The following is a 22,331-nucleotide window of genomic DNA, read 5'->3' on the forward strand; positions in this document are numbered from 1 at the left end:
TCTTACAATCCCTGTATACAGAGCTCAGGCTCACAGAAAAGCCCAGTAAGTATAACTTAACTGTGACAGCCACAAATCAAGTCTCTTTCCTGCCAGACAGGGCTGTACTGTGTGGCAGAGCAGTGTAAAGCTCTGAACTGGATGGATAGAAATACAAATCTTTCAGCAGGTTAAGCAGTTGAAAAATGTATTACATCTATTTAGCAGTTTCCCTTAAGTAGAGTCAACAATGTTTAATAAAGTAGCATTTTTGGATTTGCTTTTTTATTCTCACATTTTCCAGTTTTGTTATATCCAATAAATCTGTTTATATAGAACCTTTCAAAGTTATACCTTTTGTATATCACATCTACTCTACTATTTAAAAAAGGAAATCCACTTTGCACATGCAGATTGTAAAATATGGCATTTTTCTATAACAGGGAACACTAACAGATTCCAGATAGAGAAGGTAAAATTCATTACTACCAATAATAAGAAGAGTATTATATGTAAAATAAGGCAATGAGAACACAGTTGCAATTTGATTTTAATTCAGCAGCATAACTTAAACACCCAGTCATTAGTGCAGTGAAACGGACCCGTCCTACCATAACAAATACGTCCAACATATTGCAACAATCCTTTTTCAGCAGGAACTTTCAAACTCTACTTATAAAATAGAAAAAAAAAAAAAACACAGTTCTTTTCAGTGTCTGAATTGCATTGATATAACTGCAGTCATAATCTACCATGTAAAAATATATGCGTATCTGTTGAAAAACTCCCATATTTAAAAAAAAAAAAAAAACAAATAAGGCCACAACCCAATCTGTACTGAGGTGTTCCAATCATGGAAAACAACTGCACTAATTTATGGTCTCCAAGAGTTTTCCAAAAACTGGAATAGCAGCTACAACATTATTGCATTACGTTTAGTACTGTGGAATCCCAAAGGGTTTAAGAATCTTTAATAAGAGGAACATAAAAATAGCATATTCCATCACTGGTATCACAAAGTATATAAACTGCGGTGTCAATTATATTACAAGACATTATTACCCCAAGAGTGGCCATGTTAAATTACAGTACCCCAATGAGCAATGATGCTGACATACAGAATGATATGGATCATGAAATCCTGTATCTGTGACAAGTTGCTTTAGGCAGGATGTCATACAATTTTGGTTAATCACTGCAACAAGTAATTGTGACTTCCCAACAACATTGAAAGATGTTGTTTCACTTGTGACTAAAACAAATTGACAAGTCCTTATGCACACTGGACATTTTTACAGTTGCTGGTTTTGGCTCCTACAGCCAGTAAGTTCCCCAGCATGTTATCCTATGTGTCCATGCAGATATAGGCTTTAATCAGCAATTTTTGGTAGGGGCGTATTTTGGCTGGAAACCCCCCCCCCCCCCCCCCCAGAACTAGTGGGTTTCTAGAGGAGTTTTTTAGCTGTAAAAACGCTCTAACGCTGGTAAACGTGGCAAAACGGCATTTTGGGGCATTTGAGCAAAATTATTTTTTTGTCTGTAAAAATGCTACAAAACCCAAATGCGGAAAAGTGTGGATAGTCGCTAATGCAAAACCGCTACAAAAAAAACACACACGTTTTTAACATGACTTTACACAGCTAACACTACCAGCATTATTAAAACACCCAATGAGCATGGAGCCTTAACCTCCCTCATCCATGTGCTAACGTTGCCTGATAAGGTGCAATCAACCATAAAACAATTCATCTTACAACTAAGCATTGTAAACATGTTTTTAACTTTTCAAGAATATACTGAAAAGCATCTGATGGAAACTATATAGACAAAATTAGACAAAAGAACTTTGGAAAGGCAAGTTAGATGCTAAAACGATTTACCCATGGCCAAGCTGATGTAACAGCAGCAGTACGGTTTAAGCTTCTTTGCCCCAATACGGAGGATTAATATTTTAGGAATGCTGAAGGCATTCTTTATGGGCTTATGCCTTACTCTAGGGTGGTGCAGCTACGTGTCCAATGTTTACATCAGACATTGGCAGCTGGAGAGAAATAATGCCTGTAGGTAACTGCCATCCTTATAGCAGTCTAGTAAAGCTGGCTATAAAAACAAAAAGTATGTCTTTCCCATAAGTCTGATTTAGCAATATCATTAATAAGTTCTTCAAACAAGATATTTTAAAGACCATATATGCAGCAAAAGAAGGAATAAACACAATGACCATACACCAGTGTGGTCATCAAACCAGATCTACAACCATTCAACACACAACAGAACACTGAACAGGGTGTTTTTGTCCCAAAAGCAAGGCAATTAGGCCTAAAATGTTACGATGTCATTATAGTGGTTGATTTGTTATGGAATGGAGGGCGCGCCCTCTATTCATAGATCATGTTTCATTCATAGAAACTGTAGTATAGGCTTCTATAAATGGAGGAGCTGGGTAGGAAAGGGCAGGCATAGTCAGGAAGTCAGATTTATGAGCTCCCTAAGCTCTATTAACCCCTGCTGCACCAGAAGATTATTGGGGGGGTCTCTATTTAGATTTCAAGCAAACCAGGAGTCAGCAGCACTTTAACAGTAAGTCATGTCCTTTGTGCCGATTTGTGTTTATTTTGGACTACACCTAGGCTTTAATGAAGCCACTTGCAGTACAGTGTACTTTTATCTTGGTGGAAGGAACGGTACCAAGGGACACAAATCTCGCATTACTAAAAGGTGTACGCTGCCATTTAGAAAGTCTTTCAGAGGGATCATGTCATGAGGAAAATAGAGGGCTGCCATTTCCAATATCCTTCTGAAAATGCTGGTTTCCATACAAAGTCACTTGCTTACAACACACATGCATTTTTGGAGTTTTCACTTTAGTGACTGCATGTTTGTTCTGGGCTTGTGACTTTGAAAGTACAGAAACCAGAGAGAAAGTCAGGCAAATAGTATTTTCAGAATTAAAAAAAAAAAATCAATAAGTAAACCCATTTTTCTTTCATTACGGATTTCTTTTAATACCTACACTAAACTAGATAACATTTTGGCAAATGGCAGAGTAACTCTGTGGTTAAGAATAATTCCACCGACAATCGATATTTCCATCTTGAGCAAACATGAGCAGGATTCCAAGATGTCACACTGCTGCTATTAGATTCTCAATGTATTGTATGTCATAGTCAACTCAGCAGAGATGATGTAGTGGGTTTGGCTGGGAGAAATTAGGCAGGAACGCCTCCTGGGAGATATTAACTTCAGAGTTTTTCAGGATAGGACATTTGGAAGGGTTAAATTTCAGTTAGGATTGGTTTTGCCCTTTAAAGCTATAAAGATGTCTGAAAGACAACAAATCATTTATCTAGCTATGCTGTGCAGCACTTATTCATTTATATTATTTATCTAGCTATGCCACATCATTTTACCTATCCATTTAACCTTTTGAGCCTGGCTTTAAACTCGCAAATACTCTGGAACTTTTGAGGGAATGGGAAAGTTCATTGAGAAAAGAAATAAAGTGGGAGTCTCTCTCTGACTTTTTGGATTCAAAAATCACAACAAGGGTAAATTGTGGCTCAGGGCGTGTCAGAAAATAGGTACTTTGAACTTTGTCATCGTAAAAGTATACAACTTTCTCTAAAGTGTTAAGATCTGCACTTTTGTCAGTCATTATCATAATAACATTGGGCCAGTGCATAACAGGTCTGTCAGAGGGCAATGATACCACTGCAGGATATTGGTCCACACCTTTGGGGGCTTCTCTATAAGAATCTGGATGGTGGTAGCCATGACCTTGAAAGCTTTCTGAACCCCTATTGTCAAAAATTAAGGACACATTGACCGCATCATATTTTCTTATGAAGCTGGAGATTTTTCCAAAGTAGTCTGGATTAGTTTTAGCAGTCAAGGTTTTCATTTCTGAGGTCTGTCGGCTTAAAGCTTCATGGAAGTAAAGCGTAAACTTGGCGAGTAGATTATTTTTAAACTTCATGAGCCACAGGAAAAGATGTGGAGGTTGCACTGCTTTTTGCGACTGTCCTCCAAATAAATGTTTCTTGGTTTCTTTTTGCTTTTCAAATATTTGACCCCATGTCTGTAGCTTAGTATGGGCATTGTGCAAGTTTACAAGAGACAAAAGAAACTTCCACTCAAATATCAAGCTTTGTGCTTTTAAAAGGTGTGCAAGAACATCAACTTCAAGCTGGAATCCACTTTCCAGAGGAGACAGGAGAGGATGATGAAACCTACAAAACAGAGCATAGCAATATGTAAATACAGCCCCACGCAGATCAGACACAAAGACATATTACTATAAAGGTATAAACATCAAATCGATAATTACCAGATTGAGCTTCAAGGATAAGATCACCTTTTGCTAAAAAATAACAAATGCACATGTTTTTTGCAGGTAGAAAAAAAAAAGAAAAAAAGAAAAAAAAAAGTGCCTTATTTCATGTTGCAGGAGCTTGTAAACCATTGCACCAGTGATCAGTAGATCGCTGGAGTTATGCAGGTCTCCTGCAGACATGACAGTATATCTGCTGGTACAGGCAAGCAGATATATTGACATAAAGAATCAATGAACTACCATGGTGCTCCACAGCTTCGTCGTACTTCATTAAGAACTACAAGCCAACAGCCATTAAGGCTGTCGGGACTTGTAGTTTCTCATTCACAGAGGACTGTGAATGAGTGACGAGGATGGGCAGGCAGAGCACCGCACGACTGCATTTTTTTTAAAATTTTGACAGCTAGCGTGAGGAGAAGATCCCCCCCACTAGCTATCAAAGCGGGAGACCGGTCTATTCATAACATACCATGTTAGACCCTGAATATGGGTGTAACACGTTATGAAAAGGGAACTCATCTTTCAGGCCATGTTTATTTTTCACACAATACAGCAACATCATTAAAATGTACAGTATCATGTAAAAAAATGTGCTCATATTTTTTTACCTCAGAGCCCAAGTCTATTAATTTATTTCCAGCACGAGGGACAGTACTCACAGTGAATGAGAAGTGTCCCTTGTGCTGGTGGCTGCTTATTCTTCTGACTCCCCGCCCCCCCCCCCAAAAAAAAAATCTTCCAGTACTGCAGGGGATAATACAGCCACTTGATCTGTTAGTAGTGCTCCTCCAGAGTTTCAGCTGTGCTTGGCCTTTCAGCACTACTCCTCCTCTTCCAATATTCAAAGCATTATTTAAGTATTAAAGTTTCTATCAATGAAAAGTGCACCATGAATGGAATTAATCTGCCCATCCCCCATTCATACAACACTTTTATTGATGGAAGCTATATTACAGCTTCTGTAAATGGAGAAAGGTGGCAGAAGGGGTGGGAACAGTCCACAATTTTAGCAGGTATTTTTGACAAGCCCAGCAGCTGTAAAAATCCCCATGGTACTGGAAGATTACTGCTGTGGGGATATGGGGGAAGGTTTGGGGAAACAAAATATTTAGATTAAGACAGCAACCTCCTGCAAGAGAGACATTTCATTGAATGTAAGCACTGTCCCTTGCATCATGTAACCGCTTTACCACTGCCCCATAGCAGAAATACTGCTATAGGGCTGTGCAAAATCTCTCACACACACACACACACACACGTGTGTTTTTGCATTTCCAGGTAGGGGAGTGCCCTACCTACGCTGCCATTCGTGGCCTCGGCTGTCAATCACCAGGTCCCAGCCAGTGATTACTTGCTGGCACCCAGTGATCGCTGAGTTATACCGACAGGGGGCAGAGAACCGTTTGTAAACAATACAGTTCTCCAGTCAGCTCCAGCACACTGCTTTGTATGGTTCTGCACAGCAAATCCACCAAATAGAGCTTTCCAAAAGAAAGCTCTATTTATGTGAAATAAAATTATAATTTCATATGGGTACAGTGTTGCATGACCACGCAATTGTCATTCAAATTGCAACAGTGTTGAAAGCTGAAAATTGGACTGGGCAGGAAGGGGGTATAAGTGCCCAGTAGGCAAGTGGTTAATAGCAAAAAATCAAAAATATTTTTTTTTCTCAAAATTGTTGGGTTTTTTTTGTTTATAGTGCAAAAAAATTAAAAAATGCAAAGGCGATCAAATACCATTGAAAGAAAGCTATTCATGGGGAAAGAAAAAGGACATAAATTTCATTTAGGTGCAGAGTTTCATGACTGTGCAATTGTCAGTAAAAGTAAAGCAGCGCCGTAATGCAAAAAATGGCTTGGTCAGGAAGAGGGGTAAATCCTCTGGTTAAAAAAGTGGTTAAAAAAAAATCTAACTAAAAATAAAAAAAAAAAAAACCACTTAGGCTTTAATTTTTTACCTCTATATTTAACTTGGAGAAAAAGCCCTTTGGCTTAGGAGGCTGCATGAATACTCCTATTAGAATATACATACAATCAGCCAGAAAAACACAAAGCAATCACTCTACAGAATATAGGGAAAAAAAATATGAGACTATAGAGCTGGAAAAAGAAAAAACAAAAAGGCTAGTAATAACATACTGTGAGAATGTGTACCTAGTACAGAGGAAAAAAAAAAGGAATCCAAAATGGTACCATATGGTAAAAACTATAGTTAATAAGGAACAGAAGCAAAAACAAAAAAAAAAAAAAAAAAAACCTGACAACCCAATTGCTGTACGTAGACCACTAAAGAAAGGACTAATATGGAACATCATTTCACAGTCTGAGAATCCAATTACTGACCTTGAATTGACAGACCGCCACCCCAAAACAAAATGTAGCAAAAAAAAAAATGAATTCCAGCTCAGATTGATAATTCAGGGTTTCTGAATGGTCACTGCTAAACTGAATCACATGCAGATTTGTAATTTTCTTGGCAACACCCCACCACAAAAATTCCCAACTACAATTACTACCACTATTACAAAGTCTGCTCAGAGAAATTATTTATGGAGTCTTTAAAGGAAACTGCTTCTGTAAGAAAGAGGTCAGCTAGCATTGCAGATGAGTGATGACCTAAGGTTGGGGTTGAACCCAGTTCAGCCCAAACCCAGGATATCCTATAACATGATAGCAGATCACTGGCCCATTCAGTGGTGGCTGGTTAATCCCCTTCCCTGCAGGCAGACATAACAAAAGGAGTGGGGATGCTGGGGACATTTGTGGCCCAATATGGTCACATGGGCCATATTAGGTCAATGATGTCACCAGCATCCCCGCCCCCCTTGTTATGTGCAGCTGCAGAGCCAGCAGCTTGCTATCACATGTCAGTTTACCACAGACCTGGGCTGAAGTGGGTTCAGGCTGAACCTTAGCTCATCACTACTCTTAAATACAGTTGCATGCTACAGTTTGGGCACTCCTGGCTAAAATGTCATATTAAAAGGTAATTATATAAGTAAAAAGTAGTAAGCAACTACTGCAGGAAACAAGGTGTTAAAAATACTTATGTACAAATGTTAATGAACAGTTGCATATTTTTCTTCTAAAGCTGTAAAAGAGAAGTGTAGAAATATAGAAAAAGACACAAACAATCATACTCACCTAGGTCGCTGCAGCGCCAGTCCCAGCTATGGCTGTTCCCTGGCGGCTTTACCCTGAGAACTGAGCAATCAAACACTGCTGATTGCTCAGTTCTGCCCCTCTGCTCTGAGCAGAGAGTGTGACTGTCAATCACCAGCTCTCTGTTCTGCCCCTCCAGCTGTCACTGGAGCACTGGGCTGTGGAGGGGGACAGAAGATGCTGGCTCTGGCTTTCAGCTGTTCACCAAGAGGCTGAGCCAGCTGCTATCTGCTATTCCAGGAATTTAGGTGGATCCCAAGTCAGGATCTTCCCCAAGCCTGAAATGGTTGAATCCAGCTGACAAACAGAATCGCAACTAGTGTATTTTGGATTTGTTCTGCCCTAGGCAAGACTACAATCAGGTGCCCTCCCCCAAATTAAGATAGACAGTGTGACTGGGGGGGGGGGGGGGTGGATGTCAGTGAAACAGGAGGAGAACATGCAGTTCCTTCTTGTCCACTAAGCTATAGTACATTCCTTGCTGTGAATGGAGGTGCAGCCATGGAATGAGAGCATTCCAGGGATCATTCACTGACCGTAATGCATTGTGCAATTGTAGTAATACCAGTTCTGTGATTGGTGGAGAAGGCAGAAGTGGGTGGCTGAGTAGTACAACTTTTCTCAGTACCAGCGGCTGAGAGCTTCTCAGGGTGGTATTAAGTGGCTGAGAGTGAGGCACTGCTAGGGAGACACATAGCGGAATACCCAGCATTCCACACATATGTTTGGTGCTCCATCTCCCCATATAAGATACTAAACTCCACTCTGTATTGGTGACAGGGGCTCTCTAGAAATAGAAGTGTTCTCTCGCTATCAGCAACAAGTTGGTCTCAGCGTTCACCTGTCTATGGTTGCTGGGAGTACACTATTCATGGAGGGTGAGCGGTGTGCGCTCCCATTGGTGGGAGGACAGTCCCACCCTCGCGCTGTATGGGGGCAGTGTTGTGTAGCACACACCAATTTCCTCACAGTGTGCAAGCGATGACAAAGTCCATGGCTGACTTACCCCCCCCCCCCGGCTCCTCTCCTTCAGCGTTGTGTCAGCCCTGTGCCACCTGCCATGCTGCTGTGAAGTCCGCTCTGCACAGTCCAGGCGCCATGGCCAAGATCCGGGTGGTTTATGAATACTCAGAGGCCGAAGACAAGAGCATGTGGCTGGGCTTGTTCCTCATCATCTCCAGGGTCGTGCCTCTCTACACCCTCGGCTTTTGCTGGCTCAACTCAGGGCACCACTGCAACGTGCACTGCCCCCCCCCCCCTCCCGGATGGCGACCCTGCTGCTCAAACCCACGTGTCCCTTCTGCCTGGGGGGCAGCGCCACCCCCCTGTAAAATGCTATGCAAAGCGAATGCATTATTTGCTTCCAGGAGATATGCCCCTGCCTGTGATCAATAGAAGTACAGCCCAAACATCTTTGGCTAGACTTCTCTTTTAACCCTTTTGACCACCAAGGACATGTCTTGTACATCACAGTCAAAGGGTTAATACAAACTTGCAGTTTCTTCAGTTTATTGCCATCACAAATGATTAAAAAATTTACAAATTAAACGACCCTGCCCCCTCACACTAACATAAATGAACATGTACCTAGAATGCGTGTGTGTACATAAACACTGATTTTGAAAGACATTTTGTTACGCCACTCATTCCAGAACAAGAGGAATAATTCCAGGCTTACAGTAAGCTGTAAATTGAGCGGGTTTTGAACCATTTCATTACCAGACACGTTTACCCCTTTACTTTTTTTTTTTATAATTCTGTGAGACAGACAGAGCTTTCTTTTGGTGGAATTTATTCATCAGTGGGGGTTTTTTTTTTTTTTTGCTATATAAAAATGAGGAAAAAAAAGTTTTCCTTAGTTTTTGTTATCAAATCTGGCAAATAAATAATCTTTCCACATACATTTAGGCCAAAATGTATCCTGCTACATTTCTTTGGTAAAAATAACCCAAATCAGTGTCTCAAATCTCATTTCTTGAGGCCCTTAAATTGCCAAGACAGTACAAATATCCCCCAAATGACCCCCCTTTTTGAAAAGGAGACAGTCCAAGGTATTTAATAAGAGGCATGGTGAGTTTTTCAAAGTTGTAATTGTTTGGAAAATGAAGAAATTAAATAAAATTAGTTTTTGTTTCACAATTATTCTTTTTTTTTTTCAAAACAAACTGTCACTAGTGCAATACAGCATCACCAAATGAATGGTATGGTGATCAGGGACACTGAATGTTGACAGTATGCAAAAAAGGTTATTTTTTAAACTTTTACTGTTAACTTTTTTAAATACTGTGACCACAGCAGCACAGTGTCACCATAGTGACACTGTACTACTCTGGGGAGGTGATCAGGTTTTTTTTTTTTTTTCTTTTGTTTTTTTAATACTATGATGTACAGTGATGATCACTATAATAATCTCTAACACCGTTCATTCATGAAACCGTTTCTTACTACGGTGATTGGCTCCTGTACCATGTGGTCACTGTGACCAATCACAGAGATGACAATATTACACACAATGGCTATGAATGAAAGCCATTGGTTACAGCAATCACAAAGGTACCAGGGCAGCGCACAGCAGCCCCGTACAATGATCTGTGTTCTGCTGGGTCATAGATTGCGCAACTACGTCCCTCCTAGGGTGCGCATGAAGTGAGCAAATGGGAGGACATGATGTGGGATCACAGTGCTGGGCAGGAGGTGGTTAAATGGTCCCCACATGCAATTTTATAGTTTTAGGTATCTTAGTTTAGGTCTTGACAGTTGCTAATTTCACACAATCTTTTATACTTTTTTTTTTTTTGGGGGGGGGGGGGGGGGGGTAAGAGGGTTTTTTTGTGCTTACGTGCACTTAAATTTTAGATTATTTACTGAAAATATAGTAGAGTTGCACAGATATTATGCAACACGTAACTCAGTCCTCAATTTAGCCACCAAGATGCAAGACAAATTTGCGATACTTCCAGATGTAAAAGTATTTTTTCTCCTACTTGGCAATGTTGGCTATTGGCCCCTCAGGCACCCAGCACTGTTGCATTGGGGTGGGGAGCAAGTTCTTAGCCCTGTGAAAGCTTGCAGGTTGTGACCTGTAGCTTATAAAGAACTTCCTCTTCATTCCCAGGAGCTTGCTGTATAAACATTTTCCAAAATAAGCGAAGTTATATGGAGTAACTCTGCCTACACAATTATTTCTCAGTAGGAACCATATCTCCATATATTACAGATATACATCAAAAATTAAAACCCATTGGGACCAGAAGCCTGACTCCGCACATTGATTATACACCGACGCCTATGGTTTTATAAAAAAGTGTTATTATATTTTGTGGAAATAAAAAAATGATTTTATACAATGGGTGATTTTGCTGTGGCACATATGAAGTTCTATCTTCCTGGTTTTGTCCTTTTTGGCAAATGGGGGATTTTCTTGTGTACGATAAAATAGGAGCTGTCTTTTGAACTGGTTCACACATTTGCACTTTAACATTTATCAGAAAGCCAATGAGACTTTACGAAGACTGAAGCAGAGAGAATCTGGAGCAGCTGTGCATGGCAACCAATCAGCTTCTACCTTTCATTTTCAAAACTTAACTGAATAAGCTAGAGTTACAAGGTGATTGGTTTATATTCAAAGCTGCTCCAGATTCTGGCTGCCATAATCTTAGAAAATCCCCCCCAATGTTTTTTTGGGTGGACAAGTAGGATAACTATGGACCTTACCTGGAACTGTACTTCTTTAAAATGACTTCCAAAATATTGACCAACTCCTCAGCATTAATGAATTTCTGATTGCTCAGAGAGTACATTTTTTCATAGAAATCTGCAATTTCCATGCGAGCCTGAATAAAAAAGCACAACTGCTCTGACAGATGGGAGAGCAGTTCTTCCAAGTGAGGTGCTGTCCCACCAATAGCATGTTTTCCTGTTGACACCACTTTTTTCAGTTCATTGTACAGCGAGGTGTAATTTGTCCTGATTGAATCTTTTCTGCTGAAAAATGATTGACCACCTACAAACAACAGAATACATTTTAACACAAAGCTAAACACATTGAAAATACATTTTTGCAAGCTTTTGTATCTACACTAACGTGCAAGTCCTACCAAGCAATGAACTTACCCTAATTGTTGTCTTTTGGTCTGTTATATATACACACACCACTGAGAGCATTTTGTTATATCAGTTTTAAAAGGAAAATATACTCTTGTCTGCAATTCAGAGCTGTATTGTGTTTAGTTTTTCCTGCCTGTGTTGCCTCAAGGAGACTATTTAGCCCTCCCTCTTCTTTACTTAGACTACAAGACAGTGGAAGTGGTTGAGTAGTTTAGCAAAAGACAATGGGAAGGGCTGACACAACTTAGTCCACAAAAAAGCTGTGTGTTGCCAGTCACCAGGAAAATTAAAAGCTGAGTGCAATAGGTATTTTTAAAAACAAGGATAAAACAAGGAGGATTTGTGCATGCATTGCAGAGATGTAATATATAGGTTTTGTTTGTTTTTTTTAATGCATTGACATAGGCTTTTAGACAGGGCTTGACAAATCCCAGGTGCCAGGTCACCATTGCAACTAAAAATTGCATCCTGACACCTGGGCTTTTGTCAGCCCATTCATCATCCGGAGGGGCCTCCTTTCAGCACACTCAGACTGTCCTCGGTGCTCAATCAACAACTGTGTGCCTGCGTACTGGGCGATGTTCAGTCTCGGCATAGGGGCTTCTTCAGCCTCACACAGTGCAGAGGGTAGCAGGAGAGCGGCGGTTGTCTTCCCAGGTTGCAAGATAGAATCTGAGCTGGTCTACTGAGGCCTTATACTGGGGAGGGAAGAGATCGCTGCTGCCATCATGGCTCAGGAGAATGTGGAGATCCCCAGCGATCGTAGCCTGAAAAGGTCCAACAGTGCCCCCAGATTAATGGGCTCAGGTGAGGTGGAGGTGCAGGTGGGGAGGGGGCTGTGCACTGTGATGACCTGTGGATGATGTGTTCAGGAAGGAGACAACCTGTGGATTTCCAGCTGTGAAGAAGCTGCACTGCAGCATCCCTAGCACATTAAATCCAGTTTTAGAAAAATGCTCCATTGTCATCAAACTTGTAAGCCATACACAGCCTGTCCACAAAAGCTCCCAATAGGTGCCCCCCACTGCAAAGACCATGGAGAGGCAGTTCTTAATCTCTCAACGATCAGCCCCTTCTGTTACAGGCCACTTACAGTGTGATCTCCCTCCACGAGCTTCCACTGGCCCCCTTTCATAAAATGTAAAATACTAACATACAAAGCCATCCACATCACCAACTTTGTTTCAAAGCTATCACCCAAGCCATCCTCTTGCTGCTCCCAATACCTGCTGCTTTCTAGCTCCCTCCTTGCCTTTTCCCCCTTGCTGGTCTTCAGGACTTCCCTAGAGCTTCTCATTTACTGGAACTCCGTACCCCAATCTGTCCGCCTATATCCTAAACTGTCTGCTTTCAGATAACACCATCTCTACCCAACAACTGAACCTTTACTTTCGCCATCAACTCATCACAGGAAGTGAGGGAAAATCTATGTCAACACCTTCCTTGCATTTCAGTGGCCAAAACCAGAAACTGCCCACCTGTTCCCGGGGATGGTCATCAATTCTGCAAAAGAATTAAAAAAACACAGGTACCTCATATAACCCCTCTACCTGAGGAGAGCACAATGCCACCCACGACTCCGAACGCAGTGTTTCCACCATGACGGAAAAAAACAAAGAAACAGGCCATGGTGGAAATGTCCTGCTTTTAAAGATCTTGCTGGAGTATTCCCTGGGAATTTGGGTGGAGCTTCGCTCTCCAGGCGCTGAAAGACATTTTGGGAAAAAATGTTTTTACTAGTAGAAGGCTAGAACCTTCATCAGCTTTTTATTTCTGTGTCCCTGTTAGAAAATTTCCCTCACTTCCTGTCTGCTGAAACAGTTATCACTTTGAGGTCCCTTTCAAATGAGCAGACTCTGCTAGCAGATCCGCCTGCTCGGCAGGGGATCTGCCCGCTGATCTCCGCAGAGCAGGTGGATGACAGGACCATGTTTACTCTGCTTAAGCAGAGCAGACACAGCCTGCTTTCCTCCATGGGCACTAGGGTGTAAACAGACCACATATCAGTTTATATCTGTCATCCGATCCGCTAGATGGATGGGGAACAAATCCCCATCTATCTGTTTTTAGCAAATCGGATGCAGGCAGGTGTACATGGTCACGTCTGTTTGCATCCACCTCTCCATACACGGCAATAGATGGTCCGATCAAGTCCGCCTGAAAAACAGCCAGGAGGACCGCTGGGTACTAACACAAACGGGCAATAGTTATTTTTTAAAATTACCTTATTATGGCCACTATATGCAACTAATAGTAGAAAAGTATTTCCTATGATCATCAGCTTAGTGTATCTTCTGGATGAAGAACATCTAGCCCAAAAACATTTTTCTGGCATTTGCACTGTAGGAACATACAGTCAGGTCCATAAATATTGGGACATGGACACAATTCTAACATTTTTGGCTCTATACACCACCACAATGGATTTGAAATGAAACGAACAAGATGTGCTTTAACTGCAGACTGTCAGCTTTAATTTGAGGGTATTTACATCCAAATCAGGTGAACGGTGTAGGAATTACAACAGTTTGCATATGTGCCTCCCACTTGTCAAGGGACCAAAAGTAATGGGACAGAATAATAATCATAAATCAAACTTTCACTTTTTAATACTTGGTTGCAAATCCTTTGCAGTCAATTACAGCCTGAAGTCTGGAACGCATAGACATCACCAGACGCTGGGTTTCATCCCTGGTGATGCTCTGCCAGGCCTCTACTGCAACTGTCTTCAGTTCCTGCTTGTTCTTGGGGCATTTTCCCTTCAGTTTTGTCTTCAGCAAGTGAAATGCATGCTCAATCGGATTCAGGTCAGGCGATTGACTTGGCCATTGCATAACATTCCACTTCTTTCCCTTAAAAAACTCTTTGGTTGCTTTTGCAGTATGCTTTGGGTCATTGTCCATCTGCACTGTGAAGCGCCATCCAATGAGTTCTGAAGCATTTGGCTGAATATGAGCAGATAATATTCCCGAAACACTTCAGAATTCATCCTGCTGCTTTTGTCAGCAATCACATCATCAATAAATACAAGAGAACCAGTTCCATTGGCAGCCATACATGCCCACGCCATGACACTACCACCACCATGCTTCACTGATGAGGTGGTATGCTTAGGATCATGAACAGTTCCTTTCCTTCTCCATACTCTTCTCTTCCCATCACTCTGGTACAAGTTGATCTTGGTCTCATCTGTCCATAGGATGTTGTTCCAGAACTGTGAAGGCTTTTGTAGATGTCGTTTGGCAAACTCTAATCTGGCCTTCCTGTTTTTGAGGCTCACCAATGGTTTACATCTTGTGGTGAACCCTCTGTATTCACTCTGGTGAAGTTTTCTCTTGATTGTTGACTTTGACACACATACACCTACCTCCTGGAGCGTATTCTTGATCTGCCCAACTGTTGTGAAGGGTGTTTTCTTCACCAGGGAAAGAATTCTTCGGTCATCCACCACAGTTGTTTTCCGTGGTCTTCCGGGTCTTTTGGTGTTGCTGAGCTCACCGGTGCGTTCCTTCTTTTTAAGAATGTTCCAAACAGTTGTTTTGGCCACGCCTAATGTTTTTGCTCTCTGATGGGTTTGTTTTGTTTTTTCAGCCTAATGATGGCTTGCTTCACTGATAGTGACAGCTCTTTGGATCTCATCTTGAGAGTTGACAGCAGCAGATTCCAAATGCAAATAGCACACTTGAAATGAACTCTGGACCTTTTATCTGCTCATTGTAATTGGGATAATGAGGGAATAACACACACCTGGCCATGGAACAGCTGAGAGCCAATTGTCCCATTACGTTTGGTCCCTTAACAAGTTGGAGGAACATATGCAAACTGTTGTAATTCCTACACCGTTCACCCGATTTGGATGTAAATACCCTCAAATTAAAGCGGACAGTCTGCAGTTAAAGCACATCTTGTTCGTTTCATTTCAAATCCATTGTGGTGGTGTATAGAGCCAAAAATGTTAGAATTGTGTCGATGTCCCAATATTTATGGACCTGACTGTACATGCAGTTTTGCAGGACAAATAGCTCTGCAAATTTCCTATAAATACATCCCTTAGCGAGAGAAAACCTTGTTAATGAAGTCCCAGTGAGCAGTAAAACAGAGAGGGTATACTTCCCTGCTCACATCAAGGCAAAAAGGCTGAGCACCTCTATCAAGTTTTTATTGCCGTCTGTGTTGTCCCCATTGGGAAGAATAGCCCCCTCTTTGTCCTGGTGACCATTTTCACCATGGCAAATATTAAAGAGAATCCCCCTGCCCTTGTGGTTTTCTTTACTCTTACCTGGTATTTGGAGTTATCGCCAAAACACATACTCGCATGTCTAATGAATCCAACGCTGTCTTACCGTCACCTGTAGGTTCTGTGCTGCTCTCTGGTTTGCTGATGTCATTGATAGCCAGCTGTCTTCTGGGACCTCTGATGATGCTCCACTGCACATGTGCAGCATGTTTTACATAGCCCTGAGGCCTCCTGTGATATGTGAAGTGGGTATCCCAGGAGGCTGCAGGCAGAAAGGGTCGGCAATGTTGCCTAGGTGAGAAAGCCTGAAGAGCAAGCTATACTCCACAAAAAAAAAAAATCCTAAATGATGGAAAGGAGCTAGATTCAATAAAGATGAAAATGGGTGAAGAGTTCCAATTTAAGGATAAATTCAAAAACTTTGCATTGTCACCACCGCAAGATATAAGTGGATACTTCAACAGGGACACCTTTCCGGTGATAAGCTAAGATGGGAACTGCCTTCACTTTAGGGATTTCCTGTTGCATCACTTAAGAGGAACACAGGCAGTGAAAATTTAAAATTGGCATGGCTGTGTGGGGCTCCGCCCACAGGGCCCTGTCATTCATTCACAGGAATCTGTGAATGAAGAAATTATGAATTCTGTCTGCCACTGAGGCAAATGCTTTGTAGTTTTCAATGAACTGAGAAGGTGCAGATGAGCACCCTTGTAGTCTAGTGACATTCTCTCCAGCATTCAAGCAGAAATCCTGTATAGAAGTATGGGCAAGAAAGCCAGAGGACATGCCTGCAGGAGCCTGACATTGCACCCACGATCCACAGATCGAATGTGCAATGCTCTGCAAACTCCTGTGGGGAAAAAAAAAAAAAAAATGCATTTTCACCTGCAAAATTATGTGCAGGTATTATATTTTTCAGAAAGCTAAACGTAGCTTTAAAGTTGCACCCCCATATGGGGGTGTCCACATGCCGCATCTCTTTGGCAGATAATATCCCCCATTGCATTTAGTGGGCAGTAATGTGCCTTAAGACTAGATTCACACAACATGCCTTGGGACTACATTGGGTATGTTAAGCAGCAATTCTAGTGCAGTTGCACTGCATGGACAAGGCAAAATGCCTAGTCTCTTATGCGCCTGGTTCATACCACTGCAATGTGGAGGTGTGCATGCATGATGTGCTAAAAAAAAAGCACCTTGCACCACATGGCCAGTAATTGCCTGTGTGACATCTCAGTAAAGTTTCTTTAACCACTTTCCATCCGGCGACACCACCCTTCCTATCCAGCGATGTACCGTTATGTCTCGGTCATTGCTTCAGTAATGACAGACATATCAGTGTCCCCAGCTGGCGATTTTGAAGCTGACAAAAGTAATTTGAGCAGCTAAGAGCCACTGGATTACCTTTACAGGCAGTGGAAGGGAGTCCCACCCGCTCCAGCAGCCTTTAAGGATGAGACCAGCAGCATCCGGCTCTGGGCACACAGTGAGAGGAACTGATGTTGTTCCTCTCACTGTGTGACATCAGAAACTGGAAGTGATGAGAATTTAGTCACATCTGGTTTCAGCTATTTGTTTAGCTAGCTGTTACTGGCCAGGAAAGCAGCCGATAAGGCTCCATGCACACTGGACATTTTAATAACGCTGGTAATGTTAGCTGTGTAAAGTCACGTTAAAAACATGAGTTTTTCAGTTTTTTTTGTATTAGTGTTTTTTCGTATTTTTGTTTTTTAGAGGTTTTTTTTACCCAAAATAATAATTGCCACGATTTACCGTGTTTTTCAATGTTAGAGCATTTATACAGCTAAAAAACTCCTCTAGAAACCCACTACTTCTGGGTTTTTTTTCCAGCCAAAAAACGTTGATGCATGGACACATAGGATAAGATGCTGAGGAGTTTACTGACTGTAAAAAAAAAAAAAAAGTCAAAAACCGCAGCTGTAAAAACGTCCAGTGTGCATGAGGACTAATCTGTGTGTAATCGGTTGCATTGGAAGCTAGGAGAGGTCTGCGGTCTAACAGACCATAAAGAGGACCTGTCACGGCCCATGCTGATGCTCATCCTTTATGACAGCAATAAGTTCATTAAAAATAAAGACAGTATAAAAACATTTTTAAAAATAATAAATTTTTAAAGCGCCCCCATCCACCCGCACACAAATGCAAACGCATGCACCGGTTCCACACGCATATGTAAACACTGACTGCACTACACGTGAGGTATTGCTGTAAACGTCAGAGTGAGAGCAATAATTCTAGCTCCAGACCACCTATGTCACCTTAAACTGGTAACTCGTAAAGGCTTTAAAAGTGTCGCCTATAGGGACTTTTCGGTACCGTAGATTGGCGCCATTCCACGGGCAGATGCAATTTTAAAGTGTGACATGTTTGCTATTTACTTGGTGTAAAATCATCTTATATATTCTACAAAACATTTGGTTATATTGTGTCTTGCTATGCTATGCATTAAAATGTATTTTCTTCCCAAAAACGGGCATTTGAAAAATCACTGCGCAAATACCATGTCATAAAAATATGCAACACCCACCAATTTATTCTCTAGAGTTTCTGCTTAACAAAAAAAAAAAAATGTTTGGGGGAAACAGTACGATATGCTGAGCTGTGTGTCATAAAAATATACAACACACAATTTATTCTCTAGGGCCTCTGCTTTAAAAAAAAAATAAAAAATTAATTATATATATATATATATATATATATATATATATATAATGTTTGGGGGAAAAAGTACGATGTGCTGAGCTAAGTGTATCATCACAGAGTTGATCTTGACCGCACTACACACCATCGGTTGTGCTGCAATGCAGCAGCTGGTGTGAAGGAGAACTTAGGCTACATTCAGAGATTCCTGCTGCAGTTCTAAGCAGCTAGGTGCAGCAGCTGGCCCTGTTCACTAAAATGACAAGTTGCCGATGTATTCGCTCTCTGCACAGCCAGTGATTACCTGCAGTGATCGTTTCTGGTTAAACTATGTGTACATCTAGCAGTGATCACTGCAGGTGAACTCACAGGCTGTGCAGAAAGTTGTGAATAGCTGCGGCTGCCAACAACCTGTCATAGTGAACAGGGCCAGAAGCCGCACCTAGCTGCTGAGAGCTGCAGCAGGAATCACTGTATCTTGCTGCTATAATTTGAACCAGGTCTAATCGCAGATGTGGATGTAGCCTAATATACATTATACAATTTTCTTACAATTTTCTGTCCAGTTTCCTTTAGATTTACCAAAAACCATATAATAGGAGGTCAAACCTAACAGCACTTTCAATTGAATCCAGTTAGGCAGGCCCTTGCACTACATAGTTGAAGGTAAATCTAAAGGAAATTGGGCAGAAAATTGTAAGAAAATTGTATAGTGTATGGCCAGCCTTAGGCTCAGTTCTCACTGCGACGAATTGGGATCCGACTTGTGAGACCCCAAGTTGCATGACATGTGACATTCTATGTTAGTCAATGAGAGCTGTCTTAAATTTTTACTAAACCTACAACAGTAAAATAAGTCTGTATATGCAGTAAAGCATACTCACTGTGGAACCTAAGGGGTTAATGCTCTGCATTGTGTAAAAAAGGCTGTTTGATCCTGTCTTCTCAGATCCTCCCCTTCTACTGTCCCCAATCCATCTGGTGATAGCACAGAACTCTAGGAGGCACTCTGCACATGCTCAGTTTAGTGCGCATTGCTAGAGAGCTTGTTTTGTTTTTTCCTTTGGGAGGGTGCATGTGATCAGCACAGGGCCAATCAGCACTGTCCAGACAAAAGGTCAAGGGTCTGGCAGCCTAATAGTACAGTCAGAACAGAATAAAAACTCATTCTACAAGCTTTAACCAGTGCTCAGCTGGACACTGATAGATGTCACAAGACTGCTATATATTGCTGATGGGAAAAGGTATTTAGCAGTTTATATTAAGGCTCCATGCACATTAGCGTTTTTTTTTTAAGTTAAAAAACCACTGGTAACAGCGTTTTTTAGTAGCGTTCAGGAGTGTTAGCATTTTAGTAGCGTTTTTACAGTACATGGTGGAAAAAAAAAAGCTGTTAGTATTTGAGTATTTTAGTAGCATTTACTGTTTTTTCTGCTGGAAAACCGCTCAAAAACACTCTACAAAAATATTTTTTTTCTGCCCTTAAGATGCTGAAGCTCAAAAAATGCTAATAGCCTAAAATAGTGTGCATGAACACATAGGATAAAACTATTTAGCTTCTAGGAGCAGAAATAAATATGCTAACAGCTGAAAAAAAACTCTAGTGTGTATGGAACCTTACTTTAAAGCGGAGTTCCACCCAAAAGGGGAAGGTCTGCTTTAAGGACTGTTCCCCCACTACCCATTAAGGATTGGCATCTTTGGGGAGCGGGGGGAGCAGCGGGTACCAGAATTGACAGGTACCCGCTCCCACTTCCGGTCCGATCAGAAACAGACGGCGTCCTCCGTCCCTCCCTAAAGTCTTTTGGGACACGTGACAGGTCCCAGAAGACTACAGGACCATTCATGAAGTGCAGCGCTACTCGCGCAGGCGCAGTGGGTACCCGGCTGTGAAGCCGCAAGCTATCACAGCCGAGTGCCCGCACCGAAGATGCCGGCCTCCTGGAATCCAGGACAGCCGGAGAAACGGGCTGCAGGGGACACACCACGGGACAGGTAAGTGGCTGTTTTTTTTTTTAAAAGTCAGCAGCTACAGTTTTTGTAGCTGCTGACTTATTTATTGACAGGTGAGTGGAACTTCGTTTTAATAAATGCATTTCCATGCTCTGTGTACTGTGACAGACCATTTATAGTGAATGCAGGGTCCTGGGTTTACAGTCCACTCACACTTGTGTGACTTGCCATGTGACTTTGGGGTCAACCCATGTTTCCCAATGAGTACCATTCAAATTTGTTTGACTTCACGTTGTAAAGACCTGCAGTACTTTGGTACAATTTTTGATGTGATTTTAGTCCAGTGAATGTAAAGTCAGATCAAAGTCACACCACAAGTTGCACTGGAAATTGCGCTAATGTGAATGGAGCCTTAGTAACACTTTAAGGTTTGGTTCACACTGCCGTGACGTGGGATCCGACTTGTGAGACCCCAAATCGCATGACATATAGAATCCCATGTTAGTCAATGAGAGCCATCCTAATTAGCACTACTGAATTTGCTCCAACTTTAGAAAAGGTTCCTGTACAACTTCAAGGCAACTTCTATCCAACTTGTGCCCATAGACTTTAATAGAAGTCGCCTCCAAGTCAGATCCTCATCTATATTGATGTGATTTGGATCTGGCATTACAGGAAGATTACCTAGGCATTCCCTGAAAGTTGCTCCAGAGTAATAGTCAAGTTGCCTGGCAAAGTCGCACGACTTTGAGGTAGCAGTAGTGTGAACCGAGTCTAATTAGCACTACTGAAGTCGCTCCGACTTTAGAAAAGGTTCCTGTACTACTTCAAGGAGACTTATATATGACTTGTGACCATAGACTTTAATAGAAGTCTCCTCCAAGTCGGATCCTCATCTATATAGATGTGATTTGGATCCGACATTACAGGAAGATTACCCAGGCAAAGTCACATGACATGAAAGTCGCGTATCAAGTCGCATTAAAGTTGTACTCAATTAGCATCAAGTGGCCAGGAAGTGGGAACTTTCAGGTGGCAGTGGTGAGAACCAAGCCTTCGTGTCTCTGGGGGTGCCATTGCTGTGAGCTCTCCCCAGTAGAGGTGTGTACAGGGTGCATGTGTATTAGTAGTCCCCGGCTCACTCACCCGCCTTCTGGCCCAGGAAGCTCATGCTGTGATACGCCTTCTCTGCAGCGGCCAGATGTGCCAGGGCTGCCAGCATGGAAGACCAGGAAGCGCCGGCCGTCTTGTTGGCTTCCTTCTCCTTCTCCACATTGTCCTTGGCCTTGTCATAGGAGAAGTGCCCGAGGTGGCTGAAGAAGGTCTGCAGGACATTGTGTTCCACAGTCACCGCCGGGCTCAACAGAGGGATCATCACCGCGGTTGTCATCAGTAACAGCGACTCTGCGTCATCCTCGACCTCCAGCTCCGTGATCGCCGGAACATCACCTTCTTCCTGGGGCACCACCATACAGGGAGCAGTGCAGGACACCAGGAGGCCGCACTCCCGGGGTCGGAAGAACACACGGCGGACTGTTTACACGGCACACGTGACTAGGCAGGAAGTGGGTATCACGGCCTTGCTTTTTTTTTTTTTTTAAACGAGCATTATAGATCAGAGCGCGTGCACAGAGCAGAGGAAGTTCTGGTAATGACACGTCTCAGGTGAACAAGGAAAGATGTCTGGATTTCAGAGACGGCTTGTCACACATTTCTCTGCTTATTACAGCCTCAGAGACGGCAGACCGGGTGCCTAGGCGTGGGAGCGGATGTGCCCCCACCCTTTTTATAGATTCGTATAGGGAATTGCAGTATTGTCTGAACTGGGTACCTCCCAACTTTAACCACTTGTCCTCCAGAAAATCCCCCCCCCCCTTCCTGACCAGACCATTTTTTG

At 42.2% G+C, this 22,331-nt stretch overlaps 1 protein-coding gene across 1 annotated transcript; it reads right to left on the reverse strand.

Annotated features, from left to right (window-relative positions):
• Positions 1–511: 511 nt before the first annotated feature.
• KICS2 (KICSTOR subunit 2) lies at positions 512–22,110 on the reverse strand. The gene is made up of 3 exons (XM_089674142.1): positions 21,581–22,110; positions 11,191–11,479; positions 512–4,208 (listed from the first exon to the last, which is right to left on the reverse strand). Exons 1-3 carry the CDS (start codon positions 21,903–21,905, stop codon positions 3,398–3,400), a joined length of 1,425 nt encoding a protein of 474 aa, XP_089530268.1. The 5' UTR covers positions 21,906–22,110; the 3' UTR covers positions 512–3,397.
• Positions 22,111–22,331: the final 221 nt, after the last annotated feature.

The sequence above is a fragment of the Staurois parvus genome, unplaced genomic scaffold (genome assembly GCF_062004578.1).
Source record: "Staurois parvus isolate SC_StPar_1 unplaced genomic scaffold, SC_StPar_1.0 ptg000147l, whole genome shotgun sequence".
NCBI classification, from domain to species: Eukaryota; Metazoa; Chordata; class Amphibia; order Anura; family Ranidae; genus Staurois; species Staurois parvus.

What these genes read in the sequence shown, in the direction of transcription:
- KICS2 (XM_089674142.1), bottom strand. Translation starts at nt 21,905, where the DNA reads ATGGTGGTGCCCCAGGAAGAAGGTGATGTTCCGGCGATCACGGAGCTG. An exon ending in CTTCCTGGGCCAGAAGGCGG is followed by an intron (nt 11,480 to 21,580) that starts GTGAGTGAGCCG and finishes TGTTGTTTGTAG; the next exon opens with GTGGTCAATCATTTTTCAGC. An exon ending in TTAAAGAAGTACAGTTCCAG is followed by an intron (nt 4,209 to 11,190) that starts GTAAGGTCCATA and finishes TCTGTTTTGTAG; the next exon opens with GTTTCATCATCCTCTCCTGT.